General features: G+C 42.6%; 1 protein-coding gene across 6 annotated transcripts in view; it reads left to right on the forward strand.

Moving 5' to 3' along the window:
• ADAMTSL3 (ADAMTS like 3) overlaps positions 1–19,241 on the forward strand; it is a 300,162-nt gene that overhangs the window by 62,345 nt on the left and 218,576 nt on the right. For all 6 annotated transcript variants that reach the window (XM_061594994.1, XM_061594995.1, XM_061594997.1 and 3 more), the window contains one exon: positions 12,370–12,489. In XM_061594994.1, the coding sequence (XP_061450978.1) occupies positions 12,370–12,489 (120 nt within the window). The remainder of the gene's footprint in view (positions 1–12,369; positions 12,490–19,241) is intronic.

The raw sequence follows: 19,241 nt of genomic DNA on the forward strand, positions 1-19,241 counted from the left end.
CTTGTTTCATACTCCTCTGCAATGTACCCACTAGGGATGGGCGAGAAACTCGATTCAGTTTGCACTTCAAGCCGAATCGATCAAATCTGCACTTTCCGAAACGGTATGAGAACCAAAACATGGCTATCCTTCGAAACCTGCAATGCAGGTCGCCCACCAAGCAATGTTTACAAAAATGCATATGTAAAAGGAAAGTGTGCATAAAAATGAACATATGAATGAAAATAACATCCACAAATGGCATTACAGTAGGGCCCGGCTTTCCGGCGTTCCGCTGATGCGGCGGCTTTCAATCGGGAAATTCCCCATTTTAAAGCCGATTTTGCCATTTTGCGGCATTTTTGCGCGACTCGCCCCATTAAAGTCAATGGGGTTCCGCTTTGCGGCGATTTCCACTTTACGGTGGGGGTCCAGAACGGAACCCGCCGCATAAGCGGGGCCCTACTGTATATGATGAGAAATTGCTTGCAAAGCTGTGTACATCAGTCAAAACCACCCACAAAAATGTGTGTTAGGAGAAATTTGCACTAAAATGCTGGAGAATTTTCAAGAAGGTTATATCTTTTTAAATAAAAGTGCTTGAATTGCTGCAGAAATGTGGGGAACTGAGTTTAAAATTGGAAAGATGAGAAACAGAGAACTGTAATGTATAGGCCATTTCATCCCTACTACCCATTCTTGGTGGAGTGCTTTCGAGGCTGGGGTGTATGTGCCAACAGTGATGGACAGGCCTAGGTCCTGCCCTGTTCTGTCATTAGCCAATCCTGCAGGTGGAATGTTGAGAAGATGGGAGGGTGTGAAAAGGACAGTTTTGTCAGTTGGAGAGTTAGTCAAATGAGAGTTAAGATCAGATTGGATTGGGATTAGAGGCAGAGAAGGGAATAGCCAGTAATAATGGCAAAGCAGTTGCAAGCACACTTGGAGGAAGCGGATTATCTGGATCCATTTCAGTCGGGCTTCAGGCCTGGACATGGGACTGAAACAGCCTTGGTCGCCTTGGTAGATGATATGAGGAGGGCGTGGGATAGGGGCAAATGCACCTTCCTTGTCCTCCTTGATCTCTCAGTGGCTTTCGATACTGTTGACCACGTTATCCTCCTGGACCGCCTGAAGAGGTTAGGCATGGGGGGCACTGTACTGCAGTGATTCCATTCCTTCCTCTCTGGTAGGTACCAAAGAGTGGCATTGGAGGATGAGGTCTCGGATCCTTGGCCTCTCACTTGTGGGGTGCCACAGGGTTCCATCCTCTCCCCAATGCTGTTCAACATCTATATAAAGCCGCTGGGGGCAGTCATCAGGAGATTTGGGCTGCAATGTCATCAGTATGCGGATGACACGCAGCTCTATCTCTCATTTAAATCTTCACCGAGGTTGGCTGTAGAAACCCTGTCCAAGTGCCTGGAGTCGGTGAGTGGCTGGATGGGAAGGAATAAGATGAAACTGAACCCTGATGAAACCGAGGTACTGTTTGTGGGAGACAAGGGAAGGCTGGGGGATGTGGACCTGGTGCTCAATGGGGTACGATTGCTCCTGAAAGACCAGGTCCGCAGCCTGGGGGTCATTCTTGACTCCCAGCTGTCCATGGAGGCTCAAGTCTCGGCTGTGAGCCGGGCGGCGCTGTATCAACTCCATCTGATACGGAGGCTGCGCCCCTACCTTCCCAACCATCTGCTCCCACCGGTGGTACATGCCCTGGTCACCTCTCGCCTAGACTACTGTAATGCGCTCTACGTGGGGTTACCCTTGAAAACGGTCCGGAAGCTGCAGCTGGTACAGAATGCGGCGGCTCGTCTGATTAAAGGCAGCCGCCGGCAAGATCACATCACTCCAGTGCTGAAGGAGTTGCACTGGCTACCGGTTGTTTACCGGGCCCAATTCAAGGTGTTGGTTTTGACCTTTAAAACCCTACACAGTTTTAGCCCAGTCTATCTGAAGGAGCGCCTCCAGCATCGTCAGGGATGCCGCTCAACAAGATCAGCCTCAGAAGACCTTCTCTCGATCCCACCGGTTAAAACAGCTAGACTGGTGAGGACTAGAGAGAGGGTTTTTTCAATAGTGGCCCCAACCCTGTGGAACTCCCTCCCAAATGATCTCTGCCATGCCCCTTCTATGATGAGCTTCCGCCGGGCCTTGAAGACCTGGCTCTTCAGGCAGGCTTTTGGGGTGGGTTAGGTTTTTACTGTTATGGTTTTAAATTTTAACATTTTAATGTATTGTTTTTTATCTTGTACATCGCCCAGAGTGGCTGGACAACCAGCCAGATGGGCGACTAATAAATTTAATAAATAAAATAAATAAAATAAAATAATAAGAAATGTTATGAGGTGCTAGGAAAGGAAAGGGTTAAAAAGAAGAAATACAGATAGATGGAGGTCAGGGAAAGATTGTGTCTATAACATTGTCACCATCATGCTTATGTGCTGGCTTTACATGCTTGTCTCAAATAAAGTTCTTGGTTTGCAAAAAGAAGTTCTCTCTCTCTCTTAACATTACTGCCTGGATCACTTGAATATGCGAGGAGTGAGAAGTTACAAATAATATTGGAACCCACATTGCACTGGTCACACACATCAAGATATATTGGGAGAGACACTCTGCATATTTGTTTTACTGCTCCTGTTTTAGGGCACTCACCTCATGGGCTGTCAGTAGGGATGGAATCCGTTGGCCGGTGCCAGTTTGAAAGCATTCCGTCAACCTAACAGGCTGCAATTGATTGGAGTTCATTCTGGATCTGCTGCTTTTACCAATCCGTGGTTTCTTTTGCTCAGAAAAATATTGATATTAATATTAAATATCAATATTTTGAAGGATATCTCCTTTAAAAAATACTGCTATTTTGAAGGAAATAGTGATATATTAATATTGATAAATTATTGCAATCAATGTTTTAGAGGTGGATTATTATTTTTAAGTCCATTTTCAAAAATAGCTGTTCAAATTTGCTAAGTTAAAATCAGTTCCTCAGTGACTGAGAATAAGTGAATTAATGGAACGTTCGGATTTGGTGGAATTCTTGCACATCCCTAGCCATCAGTAATCTAGGAGAGGCTACAAAAGGCAGGTGAGGTGGGACACCCAATTCCAGTGAGGGAAGAATTGGTCTAGGGGACTGGACGTGGTTTCCCTCATCTGGGGTTTTAAGAGGGCTGTCACACCAACCTATACTTTTACTAGCTGAATAAGAATATAGCTGAGATCAGACTTTTCCCCAGTGCATAGACGGCAGTAGTGTCACCTGTTAATCTTAACTTGTGCAGCTGCTAAAGCCACACAAGAAGCTGCTTAAAGTGGAGTCAGACCCAGGAGTGGCTGGTGTGTGTGGGGGGCCCCCTCCATTGCTGACCTAGCTTCCCAAGGCTGTGTGGTGCTGCCGGTTACTGAGAGGGGAAGGGGCAAGGCAGTGGGGAGCGTGGTGTGGGCACAGTGGCAGGGGTGTCAGATTGGTTCTGCCGCTGTGCCTTCATCATGCCAAGCTCCTCGCTGCCTTGTTCCTGCCCCTCTCCCACTTGGTAACCAGCAGTGATGCGCAGTGTTGGGAAGCCAGGTCAGTGGCACAGCTCCTCTGCTGCTACTAGCCAGACTAGTAGTGTATCTAACCCAATGCTGCCTAGAAAGACCTTTCTAGGGTCTTTCCCAACCCCTCTACTTCTTAACTGGAGAGGTCAGATACGGAGCCAGGGAATTTCGTAGGTGCTAAGTACGTGATCTACCACTGAGCTATAGCATGGAGTTTCCATCCATAGAAACACTATTTTGGCATAGTGCCATGCGTATGTAGTGGTTATACTCTTGCCATGATGTCTTTATCAAGAATGCTGTCTTTTTTGGGGGGGAAATTATATTCTGTAACCATCACATAGCATACTTTATATGCATTGTACATTATTCGAATTGGTGTTGCACATAAAATCCTTGGGTTGTATTCTACTAAGTTTTACTCAGAGTAGACACATGGAAATTAATGGACTTAAGCTAGTCATGTTTATTAATTTAAATGGGTCTACTCTGAGTATGACTAGCATTGAATATAACCCCTTTTGCTCACCCTGAAGACTTAAATGCCTGTAGTCTAAGATTAAAACAGGGGTGAGGAGCTTTAAGCTTCGTGAATGAATGTGGCCTTCCAGGTCTCTCTGTTTGGCCCTTGGGACTCTCTCTAGGGCAAACTCTTCATAAGCATTACTCTTGTCTAGAGCTTTTGCTCACTAGAACATGTCCTTGAACTGTGATTTATTTATTATTACATTTATATCTCACTTTTCCTCCAAGGAGCTCAAGGTGGCATCCAAACATGCTGCTTCTCCTGATTTTATCTCCACAACAATCCTGTGAGGTAGGTTAGGTTGAGAAGTAGTGACTGGCCCAAGGGCACCCAGTGAGCTTCATGGCCAAGCAGGGATTTAAACCCTGGACTCCCAGGCCCGGTCCGATACTCTAACCACTACACACACTGGTTCTCATAATGACTCTTGCTTGCCTGCTGAAGAGAGATGTGTGCAGGCACCTCTGACATTTGTACGGCTGGGATACAGCCTACTGTGCAAAGGTGAGAGTTGCAATCTTTGTTCTGCCTGCTTTTGCTTTTGGCCCCACCCATAATCGGCATGTAGACTCCAGAAGATTGCTCATGAGGGAATGCAGCCCTTGAGTTGAAAAACACTCCCTATTCTTGGATTAAAACATAAAAGAACCTATTGCAAACCTTTCAAACAATCTTGGCCTGCAATCCAATATACACATTCCTGGGAGTAAGCCCTGTTGAACTCACTGGAGTTTTCTTTTGAGTTGACATGCATTGGCTTGCACTGTTACAATACCTGTAGTAGTAGTAGTACTACTACTAGTAATTTAAATTTATTATCCATCCTTCACCAGCAGGTCCCAGGGCAGGTCAGAACAATATGAAATCCATTATTAAAAAGAGGGTTCTAAAACACTCTCTCAATTTCTATTAAAGGAAATAAATTGCTATTAACTAAACTTTGTTTTGCCATGAGCTAAATTTATTCCAATAATTCCTGAAAGGTTCCTGTTCCTGCTTGAATCTGTTTATAATTGCAACTATCTTGCTTTACCGAATGTTGATTTATTTACAACCACTACATCCCACAGTTTAACAAACCCGTTTCAGTTGGATTTCCATTTCCTTTTCAATTCTTAGCATATAAAAGTCTTGCTGCTGTAATCGTGTACATGAAGTAATGTTTCTTTATCTTCAGGGACCAACTCTTTCAAACAAGTTAATAAACAAATGTTCACATCTCTTTGTATCTCCCATTGCACAATATTATTAATTATTAAATAAATATTTTGCCAGTGATTTGTTCAACACTGGGTGGGTCCATCAACAGTGTAAGAACTTAATCTGCCCTATTTCTTCCACGTTTGCAACTAAACTGAAAAGTTTATAAGAACTTTGTTTTAAGAACATGGGTGCAGAATACTTACCACATACGCAGCATGGCTATTATGCATATACAGTGTTGTTTTGAATAGAGAGGACTGTATCCAGTGCTAGCCCTCCTTAGAGTAGGCCTATTGAAATTAATGAATCTAAGTTAGTCATGTCTATTAACTTCAGTGGGTCTACTGTGAGTAGGACTAGAGTTGGATACCTTTTTTGCAATGTTAACGTGGAACTATTGATTCTTTTTTATTACTCTCAGTAGTGTGTAATGCAACCTTTAGAATAAAATTGGTTCAGTTTAGGGTTTCTGAACCTTGTCACTTTTGTATGTGTTCATTCATAAACCCATTCCTCTCAGTTTCCACACTAATCTGTGATTTTATTTTATTTTAAAAGTGCATGAAAATCTATTTTTCGATTTATATATTGAAATGCATTTTTTTCAAAAATACATTTAGAAAATTTATTTTGATATGTTTCTTAAGCTGGGAACTGTGTTGAGCATTCAGAGAAGTATGGAATCTGATAGATAGCTACATTCTAAACTGTGCATCAGTTTTGTGAGGATGTGGATCAGATCAATTCATATCTGAATGTGCAAACATCGAATTTTGCAAGCATCCCTACTTCAGTTGTCCAGAAACCTAAATTATACCCCAGCCATGGACACCCTCATTTCCATGCTGTTTTCATCTCGTTTTGATTCTGATTATTATAGTCCATCCTCAGAGCTGGGTTTGACAGTGCATGTCTCCATTGTGATTCTACATTAGTAAATGTTATGTGTATACTCCTGCTTCCACTCCTTAGGTCACTAACAAAGGATAACAAGGGGCCTAGGATTACTTCTCAAGGAATTCTACTGACTGCTTCTCTGTGCTTTTCTCTTTCAATACTGCTTTTAGTCTTCTTTCCTTCTAGCCAGCTCTGTTCCCCAACTCCCAATGTCTGCATTAATGCCCATCTTTTTGTCATAGTCAGGTGCTCTGTGGAAATTTGTACTAAGAACCTTAGCTCAGTTTCACTAGTTTGGCATCTAATGCCTCCCTGTTTGTGTTCATTATGGAATTTTAAGTGCAGTTGAATTAATAAAAACTGTTCTGCAGGTTCTGGTTGAATCATGGAAAAGTCAACTGCAGTGATTGCTACAGCAGTTAGTTAGTACTGTGATGCCGGCAGTTCGTCTCCCATCCAATCCCCAGAGCAGCTTTGCAATTGGTTGAAAAATTGTTAACTTGTTTTCTATAGGTGAATCATGAATGCATATATGCATAAACTCACCTTGGCCTCTTTTCATACAAAAAAAGAGGTGTTTTTTTTTACTGCACTTGAGAGAGAGGCTGATATCTAATAAGCAGCTCACAAATCCAAGATTCAGATTGCTGGTGTGAAACTTGTAACACCAGCTGCAAAGCCAATTTCACGTTGTGGGTAAACAATTTCCGGAGAGGTAGCTGTATTAAGTCTGTTGCAGCAAAAACAACCCCACACCATACATTTAAAACACATTCAATGCACTTTTGAATCATGCAACTTCCCCTAAAGAATCCTAGGAACTATAATTTGTTACAGGTGCTGGGAAGTATAGCTCTGTGAGGGGTAAACTACAATTCCTAGGATTCTTTGGAGGAACCCATGTGCTTTAAATGCACGATGTGGACGTGACTCAAGTCTTGCAGCACTTTAATGCCTAAGGGTCAGTACTTTTGCGTGTGTGTAAAATTAAGGTGCTGGTACTCATACCAGTTTTGCAATTGGTTGAGAAAGTGTTAACTTGTTTTCAATAGATGACTAGTGAATGCGGATATGCATAAACTCATCTTTGATTTTTTTCAAACGCCAAACAAGGTGGGTGGTACACTTCACTTGACAGAAAGGCCAGTGTCTGATAAAAGCGCTGTGAGTGCCAGCACAAAATAGTTGTCACGGGCAGCAAAAAATTAGAGATGTCGGTACTCTGTACTGGTGAGTTCCATCACAAAAAAAGCGCTGCTGAGGGTTATATCCAATGCTGCATGAGTGGAACTCTGCTCATGCAATGTGGCTTTCGCTTCCTTCCCCCAAATTGCTCTAGGGCAGCCTTTCCCAACCAGTGTGCCTCCAGATGTTGTTGGACCACAACTCCCATCTTTCCTGACCATTGGCAATGCTGGCTGAGGCTGATGGGAGTTGTGGTCCAACAACATCTGGAGGCACCCTGGTTGGGAAAGGCTGCTCTAGAGGGTCCCCCAACCCTCCAGAGCTGATTTTGAGAGGGCTGGGGGGGGGGCTGACGGAGAGCAAAGAGGAGAAAGTTCCGTTCCACAAGTGGTAGTCTCTTGTCCTAGCGGAATAGCTACATTGGATCCTGCCCCAACATACTAATTAGAGTCCTCTTCATTCAGATACGAGTGGGTGATGAAGCTGTTGCACTGGCTCTTGGTATCCATTTCCAAGTACAATGCAAAGTGTTGGTGCTTAGCTTCAAAATAATGTTAGTGATTGTTTTGTATTGCTTTTGAATGTTTTTATGTCGCTGTAGACCGCTCAGATATTTTGTGAGCTACAAATGCTTTATAAATACTTTTACAAATAAATAAATAAAATGGCTTGTATTTTTTTAATGTATTAAGAAGTGTCTTAGATTGCCATGTCTGTGTTGAATTTACTGCTGCCTAATTGCTACTGTTTCATCAGATGAAAAACATGGCAAATGGTCGTTGCTTACTGACAGGCATCCATAGCAATTTCACACCCTTATGGAGAATCCTGAAAATTCCCCACAGAGAAAAATATTCTATGAATCAGAAATTAAAAACTGGAGAAAGTGCGTATGTTAATCTTCCCCAACCTGCTGCCTTCCAGATGTTGTTGGACTACAACTCTCATCACCCCTAACCAATGACCTTGCTGGCTAAGGCTGATGGGAGTTGTAGTCCAACCACAGCTGGGGGAAGGCTGCTGTACACAAATGTTTGTTGGATGCTATGCATCTGTACTTGTTCCAAATGATATTTCACTCTCAGTAGTATTTAGTAGGCTGCTGTTATTATAGCATACAATCTTCTCTCTCTCTTCCCAAATTTTATTGGGTGCTTAATATCCACGCCAGTAAAGATTGCAAAACTCTCTCCGTTCTAACAGTTAACTTCTCGGGTTGAAATTTTCCATACTTCTGGACTGAATTCAGATTGCTGTAACAGAGTGCAATCCAGAGCTATTAAAACTAGCGGGAGTCCTGCCACATTGGCTTCAATGGGTTGCGGATTGTTTGCACTCATAGTGAAAAAAGCTGCTTGTTTTGCTCAGCAACGGGTAATTTTTCTCAACTTGATGTCAATAAAATCCTTTTATCGTTTTTAGCATTCCACGTCTGTGCCTTAGCACAGTTTGTAATGAATCTGCCATGATTTATAATGTCTTGAATATTTTAAAAGTGAGTTAACGATAGATGATGGAAGCAAATTAATAATTCTGTTCTCCCTTATTGGGTTCGTATGTGATACAGTTATGTTACTGAGGCTGCATACGCACCATACATTTTAAAGCACATCCCCCCCCCAAATCCTGGGAACTGTAGCTTACTTCTCACAGAATTACAGTCCCCAGCACACTTAGCAAATTGCAGTTTCCGTTTTTGTTGTTGGGGGGGGGATCTGCTTTAAATGTATGGTGTGTACACAGCCGGGGAAACCTGGTAAATTTCCTTACCCTCAAAAATTCTGCAGTGGGTGGGGTAAGAAACCTGGAATGTGACTGTGATGTGGGGGAAGAGAGGATTTAATCTGGAATAATCGTTGTGGGAGCAAAGGGTTACGTTTCTTCTCCCCCATGCTGTGGTCCACCCCCACATAGCATAATATAATCTCTATTTTGCCTTTATGTATTATGCAAATCATTAATCCTTGCACAATTTGTTCCCAAAACATTGGATGCAATGTATTTATCTTTTCATTAACAGTACTGTACAATGGTTATTTATCTTAGTATTGCAAACTTGGAAGCCACCAGGTATCTCAGGCTGCATTAATGTAGTGACAAGTGAACAGGGCTAATCCTTAGATTTATTCAGAAGATTCTGCTAGTATTCACACATGCTTTGAAATAGGAAAACACAGCACTGTGTTGCATCCCAGGAGTGAAGCCATGGGCTCCTCCAGACTACATATTTATTAAGCATTCATCCTGATTTACTTGCACAGAGGTTACATTGTATCTGCTCTTTGTTGATCATTAATTCTGATTTATCTACGAGGCAGTTATGTGACAATGAACATTCATCCTGCTTTGCTTGTGGGGTGTTGATGCATCTTCCTATTAGTATTTTGTTTATCCCACACTTTTCAATGCATTTCCCCATCACTTTCCTACTCACAAAAGGTCAGATTCTTATTAAAGTGGATATATAGTTTTTGGCAGAAGACAAACTGCAGCAGAATGGAAACAGTGCTGCATGCCACAAATACAGAGCGGAATGGAAAATGATGCCTTCCTACATCCCTATGCACACAGAGAAGGGCATAGTCATCCAGAGTCTCAAGGGAGCAGGGTCCGTATATCTCCAGCATCTTACAAGCCAATCAGCATGAAGGGGGAGTGTGTTAGTCATTGAGAAGAGTCTTCTAACAAACTTCATTATTCTTTCCTGCTGACTGGAGCAGATCAGAGTGAAAGGAGGTGAGTCAGCCACTGAGAAGACTCTTTTCAGTAGCTAACACTCCCCCCTTTCATGGTGATTGGGCTCCTAGAGATCTGTTGTTGCGGGAGAAGGCATTAACAAGGATGTTATTCTCAATCCAGCAGCTAAAAAGAGTGTGTGTGGTTGTGACTATCATGAAGGGACTGTGCACTTCTGAATTTGCCACTACACTACTGCAGACAGAAAGATATACATAGAGTTTAAGTAGTGCGGGGTGAGGGTGGAGAGCAAAGGTAGAGGCTGGGCCTGTTATTGTGATTGCAATGTGTTTGTTGTGACCCGCCCTGGTAATAAATAAAAATTGTTGTTGTTGTTGTTGTTATTATTAAATTACTGCTTGTTCATGTATGTGAAGGGGAATATACTGCATTGCAAGGGTGGCTAGCCCATAAGGGCAAAACAGGGCACACCAACAGCAATGGGTCTCCACACCTATACCCCTGCCACCAGCATCTCACCCCCATTGTCAGAGCTTGAGCCCACTCTTGCTCTCCCCTTTCCCCATGTAATAATCCCTCATTTTTGGCCTGACTTTCTCATTAGTGTCTTCATTGCTGAGGCTTGCCCTCATAACTTCAGAAGCAGAGAGGGGGGGGAAGAGTTTTTTCTCTCTCCTCCAAGCAATTTCCCATAGGAAAAAAAATGTTCAGGCAGGGCAACAAGTCCCACTGATTCTCCAAATAGCCTTCTTTCCTTGAGATTGGAAACACACAGCCAATCAAGAGACAGTTTTTTTTGCTGCAATTTGCATAAAGTGGTTTATTCCAGACCAAGGCCCACAACCAATCAAGTACAGGCATACCCCGCTTTCACATACGCAATGGGACCGGAGCGTGTATGTAAAGTGAAAATGTACTTAAAGTGAAGCAATTATCTATGCATGTACTGCCCCGCAATCGCCACTAGATGGCAGCGGCGTCATGCCATTAAGTGTCCGTAATTGCGAAGCACCCGTACGTTAAGTGGGGTGTGGTGGCGTATGGAGCATGTACGTTATAGCGAGGCGACGTTAAGTGAAGCGACGTTAAGCGGGGTGTGCCTGTACTTCAAAAATTGCTCTCACAACCCAGCCCTTCACAGTTTACTCTCATTGCTCTCCCAATTAGTGGTTTCAGCCAATCACTTTGCCACTTCTGCAGTTCTGTTCTGAAAGAGGGGAATGTAGCCAACACACCTCTTTGGAAGCTGTAACTAAACAGGCAGGTTGTGTTGTTTTGGTTTAAAGCACAGGCTGAGAACTATGTCAAGATTGTTGGGTTTGGGGGCTGCGCTAGAAGAAAAGGATTTCCTTTCTTGCAGTGGAGCACAGAAAAACTCTCCTCTCCGACCTCTTTTTTGCCTTGTTCTGTCTTCCCCCTTCCAGCCCATAGCCTCCATATTGCTTCCTTCTCCTAGTCCCTAGCCTTGCCCTTCCCCCCTCATCCTCTCTGTTTCTCCTCCTCCCCGCCCCTAGCATCACTTGTTCTTCCCCCACGGGCAACCTCTTTCCCTTCCTTGCTATTTCTCTCACATCCATCCCTTAGACTCTCTCTTTCTTCTACCTCCCAGCCTCTAGCTTTTGTCCCCCCTGCACCTCTTAAACTCCATATGTGTCTTTCTTGTGCATAGGGATGTAAGAAGGCATCATTTCCCATTCCAACGTGTATTTGTCGCATGTAGCACTGCTTCCGTTCCGCTGCAGTTTGTCTTCGGCCAGAAAACTACGTTAGTTGCCTCGCATTCTGCTGTGGTGAAGCTACACCGCTTATGTAATGTGTGTAATTAACTATGTGAATTCTGTTGTCCATATGTCATTCCACCTGATTCATTTCAATGCAAGGGAATTGCAAAGCAAATGGGGGAAAGAACGTAATCGGTTACATATTTTGGGAGGACTGAAAGCAGTAACCACAGCAAATACTGATCGTATTTGAAGGATTGATTTCCGTCCCGGGCATGGGAACATTGCAGTTTCCACTCTTGTTTCTGTTTCTGTCTCTCTTGGAATTCTCTGACATCCCTATGTATACATCAAATGTGTTTGTGTGTCCCTGTTTTGAGTGTGCTCTGTCTGTTGTGACCTCTGGCTCCACCTGCCCCCACCTCCACCTGCTGTAAGCTGCCCTCTGTCCTGTCTTTCACCCCACCCGCCCCAGTGGGAAGCTGCCTCTGCTGCTGCGCTTCCCCTGGCTCCCCAACACCAGCCCCGTCACATGCCATAGTGGGTCATGCAGATGGGTACACATGCTTTAGACTTTTCTGTTTCAGTAGCTGTAATGCGATCGCATTTCATCTTTTACAGACAAGAGCAGAGCAGTCCCAAGATGCATACTTCTTGCCTGAGTTTGCACTTTCGCCCCAAGGAAGCTTCTTGGAAGACACCACAGGAGAACAGTTCCTTACCTACCGCTACGATGATCAGGTTTGTCTGCTGAATATGAAAATGATGGCGCTCCTTTTTATCTTTTCAAGGAGACAACAGGGCATGTGTGCTCGCAGAGCAGACCGTTATGCTAATCCCTGTAAAGGGGATTGAGCAGTAACAAACAATGATTTCAATTTTATTTATTGTTTACTTGTGAGTTTCGTTCTCTGACACACTCCCACCAGGAGCAATGTGACAAAAGCCAAAATCTAGAAAAACACAACTCTGCTACAAAACAAAGGAGAATTACAACACCAGATATCAAAATACGTATTTGCAGAAATAGTTCTGCTGCTAGAAAAGACAAAGGGAAAGAAGTAGGCTAAAAGGTATATAGGCTTTTGGGTCAGACACAATGCCAAACCATGGTTTGGTGCTCCTTGGAAATAGGTATGTATTTTTCTCCTTCCGTCATGTGCTCTTCCTGTTTGACGGCAACAACTGAAAATTGGGTTTTGGAACCAAGGCTTGTTCATGTAGTGTCAAACTATGGTTTGGCCTTAATATTGCATAGCAGGTTAACAGACAACTATAAAAAAAATGAAATGGCATCCTAGTCAGTGGTAGTCCTTCCACCAAGTAAAGCAGATTTGGGACACAATTATGGGAATCTGAATGAGCACGAGGCAGGCAGATCTGACCCTAGAATTTCCATGTTCTCCTGCACAAGTTCCACTGAAATGAATGGAAGATGTCAAGAAGCACAATAATGTGGCTTGTCGAGTGTCTGCTGAAGTGTATCCTTAGTGCAAAAGGGCTACTTTCTGAATTTTCCACCTCTGGCACCAAGATGACTTTGTCATTGATCTCTCAAGCTGCTGGCGCTTATCCTGGTAGAATCGTGGGGAGGCCAAATGTGATTGTGTTGGGTGGGAACCTCGTGCCTGAGGGTCAAATGTGCCCACGTCACATCTCTCCTTGGACCTGCTCTGTGCCCTTCTGTAGTGATTTTACCTAGCTGAATTATGTCCTTGAACTGTTGTAATACCTGTTGCCTGTCTGGATGAAGGATGGGGAGTGGTGTGTGTCCGACCACATTCTCTCTCGCAGCACCCATCGCTAGTATATGGCCCCTGCAAGGTTGCCCATGAAGGAATATGGCCCTCAGACTGAAAAAAAATGTTTCCCCACCACCGGTCTATGTAATGCAGTGGGCAGTGTGTGCAGGACGCCTAGGAGCTGCAGCCAAATTCCATGTTTGAAAAGGCATTCTGTGAAAATGCCTTCTACAAGGCACAACTTCTGACAGTGGTGTGTGATACAAGACATCTTGTCATATGGAAATATGGCATGGTGACTCTCGTCTTTTATGGGTGTGAATCATTTTCTTAGTAGAGAAATTGCTGAAAACTGTTCATTATCACTGGATAAATGTAGCTGTGAATGGACCAGATTTGCATATCACTTTTTCACCGTTCTGGTTTATTTTGAGCGTGTTGAATTAGACTTTTTTTTGAAAAGTGAAATTGCAAAGAGAAGGTAGTAATGGATGAAGCAGGGAGTCTGGAAAATAACAAACCATGTTTCTTCTAATTAGACCAGCAGCGTGTACTCCAGAAGCTGTAGATACATTACACTAAATGTGGAATAGATATAATGGCAAAGAAAGCAACATGAAAGAGGCCCTGTTAATCTTGGCAAACGATCTAAAGTAAACCTAGGAAGTGTGTGGCCTGCTGTGGAAATTTATTCATAACACAATGTGTCCCAGAAACCCATTGAACTCCAAATCAAAACAATGGGAATTGCATTTATGGATACTTACACAGGAGCGTAGCGAGACAATTTTCATTGGGTGGGCAGAGACAAAAATTGGGGGGACAGAAGGGTTGGGGCATCAGTCACTTATAAAAGAGGTTTCTGGGGGAAAATGTTTTCATAGGTAATGACAAAACTGATTTATGCATTTTAATTAGGAACGATGACTTGTGAAGTTTACAAAAAGGCACATCAGTTTCAAATACAATATTTCCCACATGCAAAATAGTTTTGTACACTAAGGAAGAGTAACTGGGAAGCAGATGTATGTTGCGCAAGTCATCTTACCATAATGATCTGAACTGGTAATAAAGTCTCATGCACCATGATTTCCCTGCAAACTTGCAGCGGAACTGTTCACTGGGAATTCCTTCAAATATGTTACTTTCAAAAGCCAAGATGACTAAGTTTGCTTTTCTCTGATGAAGCATTGAACACCTGTATGGTGTCAGTATATGTGTCAAACTTGAGAATGAATTTTCACACACAGCTGTAGATGCTGCAAAGGTGAGGCCAGCAGCATACAAAGTAAACATGCATGGAAAGGCTTTCTTATACAGGTACAATGTTTTGTGCACGTTGCCCCTAATATTTGCTTTTTTGTAACACTGCTTGGTTGGAGAACTGCATTGCAAAATTTGAAGCAGTGCAAATTTAGGAGGATAGCTATGTTTCTGTTTGCTTATTGGTTTGAGAAGGGCAAATTATGCAGTTTCTCATTAAAATGCAAACAAAACTGATTTTTCCTCCATCTTAAACCTTTCTTTTAGTCCAGTCCTATTTCCAGTCTTGATGGTGATGAGTAGATCAGGAAAGGAGAAAAGCGGCACTTAGAATCTCTGAGCACATTGGGATTACTGCTCATGCTTTTGGAGATGCTACTGAGTTACAAAAGTAGAGTACTTCATGCTTTGGTTTACCCTGGGGAGTTCGGATTCAGATGTCTAAACACCTGGGAAAGTAATAATATATCAAGCAGGAAAATGCAGCTGCAGTATGGGCCACGTTTATGACAGGCTTGTTAAAAGCAAAACCGATTGCTTGTTGATCAAAAGAGTTTAACTGTACGAAGCAATATTAGGATGCGAAGGCAATAAAGTCCAACTTATTCAAATGTGTTTGGGAAACTGCAAAGCATATGTCGATGCTGAAAGTAGATAAAGTGTATGATCCCTTGGACAATCGTGGTGGAAAAGACTCATTTCCCCTCATTATCAGGTTGGGGCGAATCAATGCCTTAAAATACATTCTTTGCAAAGAGAAAAAACAGCATTTGAGGGAGCATTTGCCAGCCCCACCACCAGCATCACAAGAAAAGGGGCTTGGGCAGAAATATGGTTTGTGGTGTAGGAAGGTCCATCAGGCTGTTACTCTTTGCTGCAATATAGGATGTAGTTTCCCTCTAGCTCTCTGCAACTCCACATTAACTTCCTTTGTTCTGTAGTTTTAAACACATTTTTCAAGATGGTAATTTCATTTGAGGATAGGAAAAGGGAAGGCTTCTCCAAAATGTAATCTGGACTTTCATTCCAGAGTTCGTATGTAACCTGTTTAAAATAATGCTGCTATTTCCACATCTCTCAAAAAGCATTTGCTATCTTAAAAGACTTGCTGTTAGTTTGAAATGGGAGACAAGTAAAATATAAATGGGAACAACTTGTACTCTGTTCTGCTATAGCAGTGTTGCATATGGATTCATGTTCTCCACTCATAGTTCATTATGTTCTGCTTTGGTCTGGCACAAGCGTACTTACAGTTTTAAGCAAGGTTATATAAAACCCTTTATATGCAGTCTTGTAGGTATTAAGGAACTATATGCTAATGGAAAGGTTTGCAGTTCCACATGCTCCTATATTATCAGATAACTGGGAGCATGTGTGTATGTGTGGGAAGTAACAGTGGTTCTGCAGGGCCTGTTTAATAGTAAAATAATACTATTAAACACCAGTGTAGTGTAGTCGTTGTGTAATACTACTAAACACCAGTTAAGGAGATCTGAGTTGAAATCCCCACTCAGCTGCAAAATTTACATGTTGACCCTGGGCCATTCACTAACTTGTGCAGAATCCCCCATTCAATGAATTTCTGTGCACATTCTTTACACATTAGTTTGAATGTGCACCATTGTTGGTGTTTATTAGGGATGGGGGAGAAATTTGATTCAGTTCTCATTTAAAGCTGAATTTAAACTTTCCAAAACAATTTGAGAACCAAAACACAGCCATCCTTCGAAACTCACACTTAACCAAATTTTACAGTGCAGTTCTCCAACCAAGCAGTGTTTACAAAAATGCATATATTAGAGGAAAGTGTACAAAATGAATATGTTGGTGAAAATAACATACAAAATGTATTATATTAGAATAAACTACTTGCAAGAATGTGTACATTAGTCAAAACTGCATACAAATATCTTGTACAAGAAACAAAACTGTCCCTCTTGAATGTTCTTGGGGGAGGGAGTTAAATGTGTGGATCATCTCTCAAAAAAGGTGAACATGATCACTGTCATAAGAAATAGTTAATTCCTTCCTTTATTGCTTTTCTTCATCCTCTCTTAATTTTTGCTCTTGTCCTTCTAGTTGCCTCAGGAAAATAGTTATTTTCCCCAAAAATATTAGTCGTACTGGAAAACTTATATGTTCTAGTTTTCTTGACACTCAAAGTACTGCTTCCAAGTAATAAAATCATTCCAGATGACAGACCACCAACATGGACACTAGTGAGGAGGATGTTGAGTAAGACCTGAATAGAGCATCACTTTCATCCTGTTTCCTGGCTAAGATTCTCTAGATTGAGAACAGAGATATAATTTTTGAAGGAAAACAGAATCTCAGCTAGGTAAGGAGCCACAAAAAGTTTCATGATGTTTATAATTTTAAAGTTCTTCATTATTGTTAGGTTTTTACATAGCACATACATGCTTCAATCCAAGGTGCTGGAAATTATTTTAAAGGGAAGAGATTTTTGGAGAGCCAGTGTGTCATAGTGGTTAGAATGTTGGACTACGACCTGGGAGACCAGGGTTTGAATCGCCACACAGCCATGAAGCTCACTGGGTGACCTTGGGCCAGTCGCTGCCTCTCAATCTCAGAGGAAGGCAGTGGTAAACCCCCTCTGAATACAGTTTACCATGAAAACCCTATTCATAGAGTCACCATGAGTTGGAATCGACTTGAAGGCCGTCCATTTCCATTTTCTCCGTCTTTAGCCATAGATTGGAGTTTTGCTATCACTGCCTTCCTGATGGCAAATCCATGCACACATTTGGTGCTGTTGCATTTGTACACTTTGACTGCACACAGCCATGTCAGAATCAAACCATATTTAACTCAACAAGAATCCTCTGATGCTGTGGGAATCCAGTTCAGCAGCCTTGAGTGTCAAGTTTATTGGGTCCCTATTCACTGGTATCATAGCCAAGAACCTGGTCCAGTTCCTTAGCTAGTGACCCTGTAGGCTCAGATTAAGTTTCCTTGTCACTGATGGCCTTAAGAGGTCATGACACAAATGATAAGAGATAAATTTGCATTTGACAGCTAAAGCCTTAGGCAAAGTATTGTTTATATAGTGCTATCACGATAAGCAAAATGAATGATTAAAAAAAATCTCTATCTGAGGACCTTACAATCTAAGTTTCAACAACTACAAAGGGAGCCATGATGAGGAAGTGGCAGAACATTCTAGTTTTGAACTATGAGCTTTCAAGTTCAAAATCCCATTATTGTTCTGCCATTCTTCCAAGGAGATCAGGAAGCAGTGGTAACTGGTTCCCTTTGAGACTGGTGGGGCGGAAGGCAGGGAGCCCAACAGTTGGTGGAGCCAGAGCCAATGATGGGCAGAGCCTACTCATGCTAGTTTTGCCCCCTCCTCCTCCTCCCTGCTGAGTTCTGTAAGGGCAACACTAAGATGGAGGAAGCTGACAGCCAGTGCTACCCCCAGGACTTCTTGTAAGTAACAAGAGAGTTGACTAACTGCAGACTGAGGTTGGTGGGGCAGCACCCCATTTGCCCTAATGGACCAGCCTCCAATATCACAAAGGACATCATGTATAGGTCCCCACCCTTCTTTTGTTGTTGTCTTTAAACCTGTGTGGTAGGTTAGGCTGAGAGATAGTGAACAAGCCAAGGTCATCAAATAAGCTTTGTGGCTCAGTGAAAAAATTGAATGTTGGTCTCTCTGAGGGCAGAGGGCAGACCACTTTCCTTTCTTTTCTGAAAGGAAAACATTGGTAACAATATCATTTTGGGGGAGGGGAAAAATCAGAACAGCAAAAGCTAAGGATAGTGGGAAAATAACTAACCCAAAATGGAACCGCCTGCCAGTTTGATGGAATGCAATCAAACTGGCACCAACAGGTGGATCCCTAATATGCACGCCAATCTCTGTGTGGTGAGAGATTTGAGGGGTGTCAACACATACTTTAGCTTTGTTGCAGCATTAACACTTCAACAGATCTCCCTTCCCCATTGGGTTTTTAGAGGACCCCTAAAGCCATAGCTTTGGATTCAGCACCAAAAGAAAGTCAAGCCTGTGTGTCTTGTTGAAGTGCAGTTCAAGATGAGATTGGCTGCGCATCTATTGCTTGCTCACCCTCACCAATGACAATATCTCCAGTAGAGATGGGGTTTGGTCACTGGTTCCTATCTGTTTGATTTCCGACAGTGCGGCTTTTTTTTGTTCCCAATTGCTAAGCAATTGCCGATTCACATTTTTTCCAGCGGAAAAAAAATAGCGTAATTGGTAACTGAAATGCTAATGAAAATGCTTATGCTGTAGGCACTTGTTCCATTGAGTTAAGTTTAGAATGCATCAGCTTAGAGGAAAGCTGATTACGAAGACAATAATGTAAAATTCAGACCGGATTTTTTTTAAAAAAAAACCTTGCCAATCGCAGCCGTGACCCACTGCAAGAAATCAATGCCAGTCCAAAAACAATGTGGATTGTGTCAAAATCTGGTAATAGATCTGATCTAGCAAGTATTTCCCCC

Source organism: Rhineura floridana, chromosome 14, assembly GCF_030035675.1.
Source record: "Rhineura floridana isolate rRhiFlo1 chromosome 14, rRhiFlo1.hap2, whole genome shotgun sequence".
NCBI lineage: Eukaryota > Metazoa > Chordata > Lepidosauria > Squamata > Rhineuridae > Rhineura > Rhineura floridana.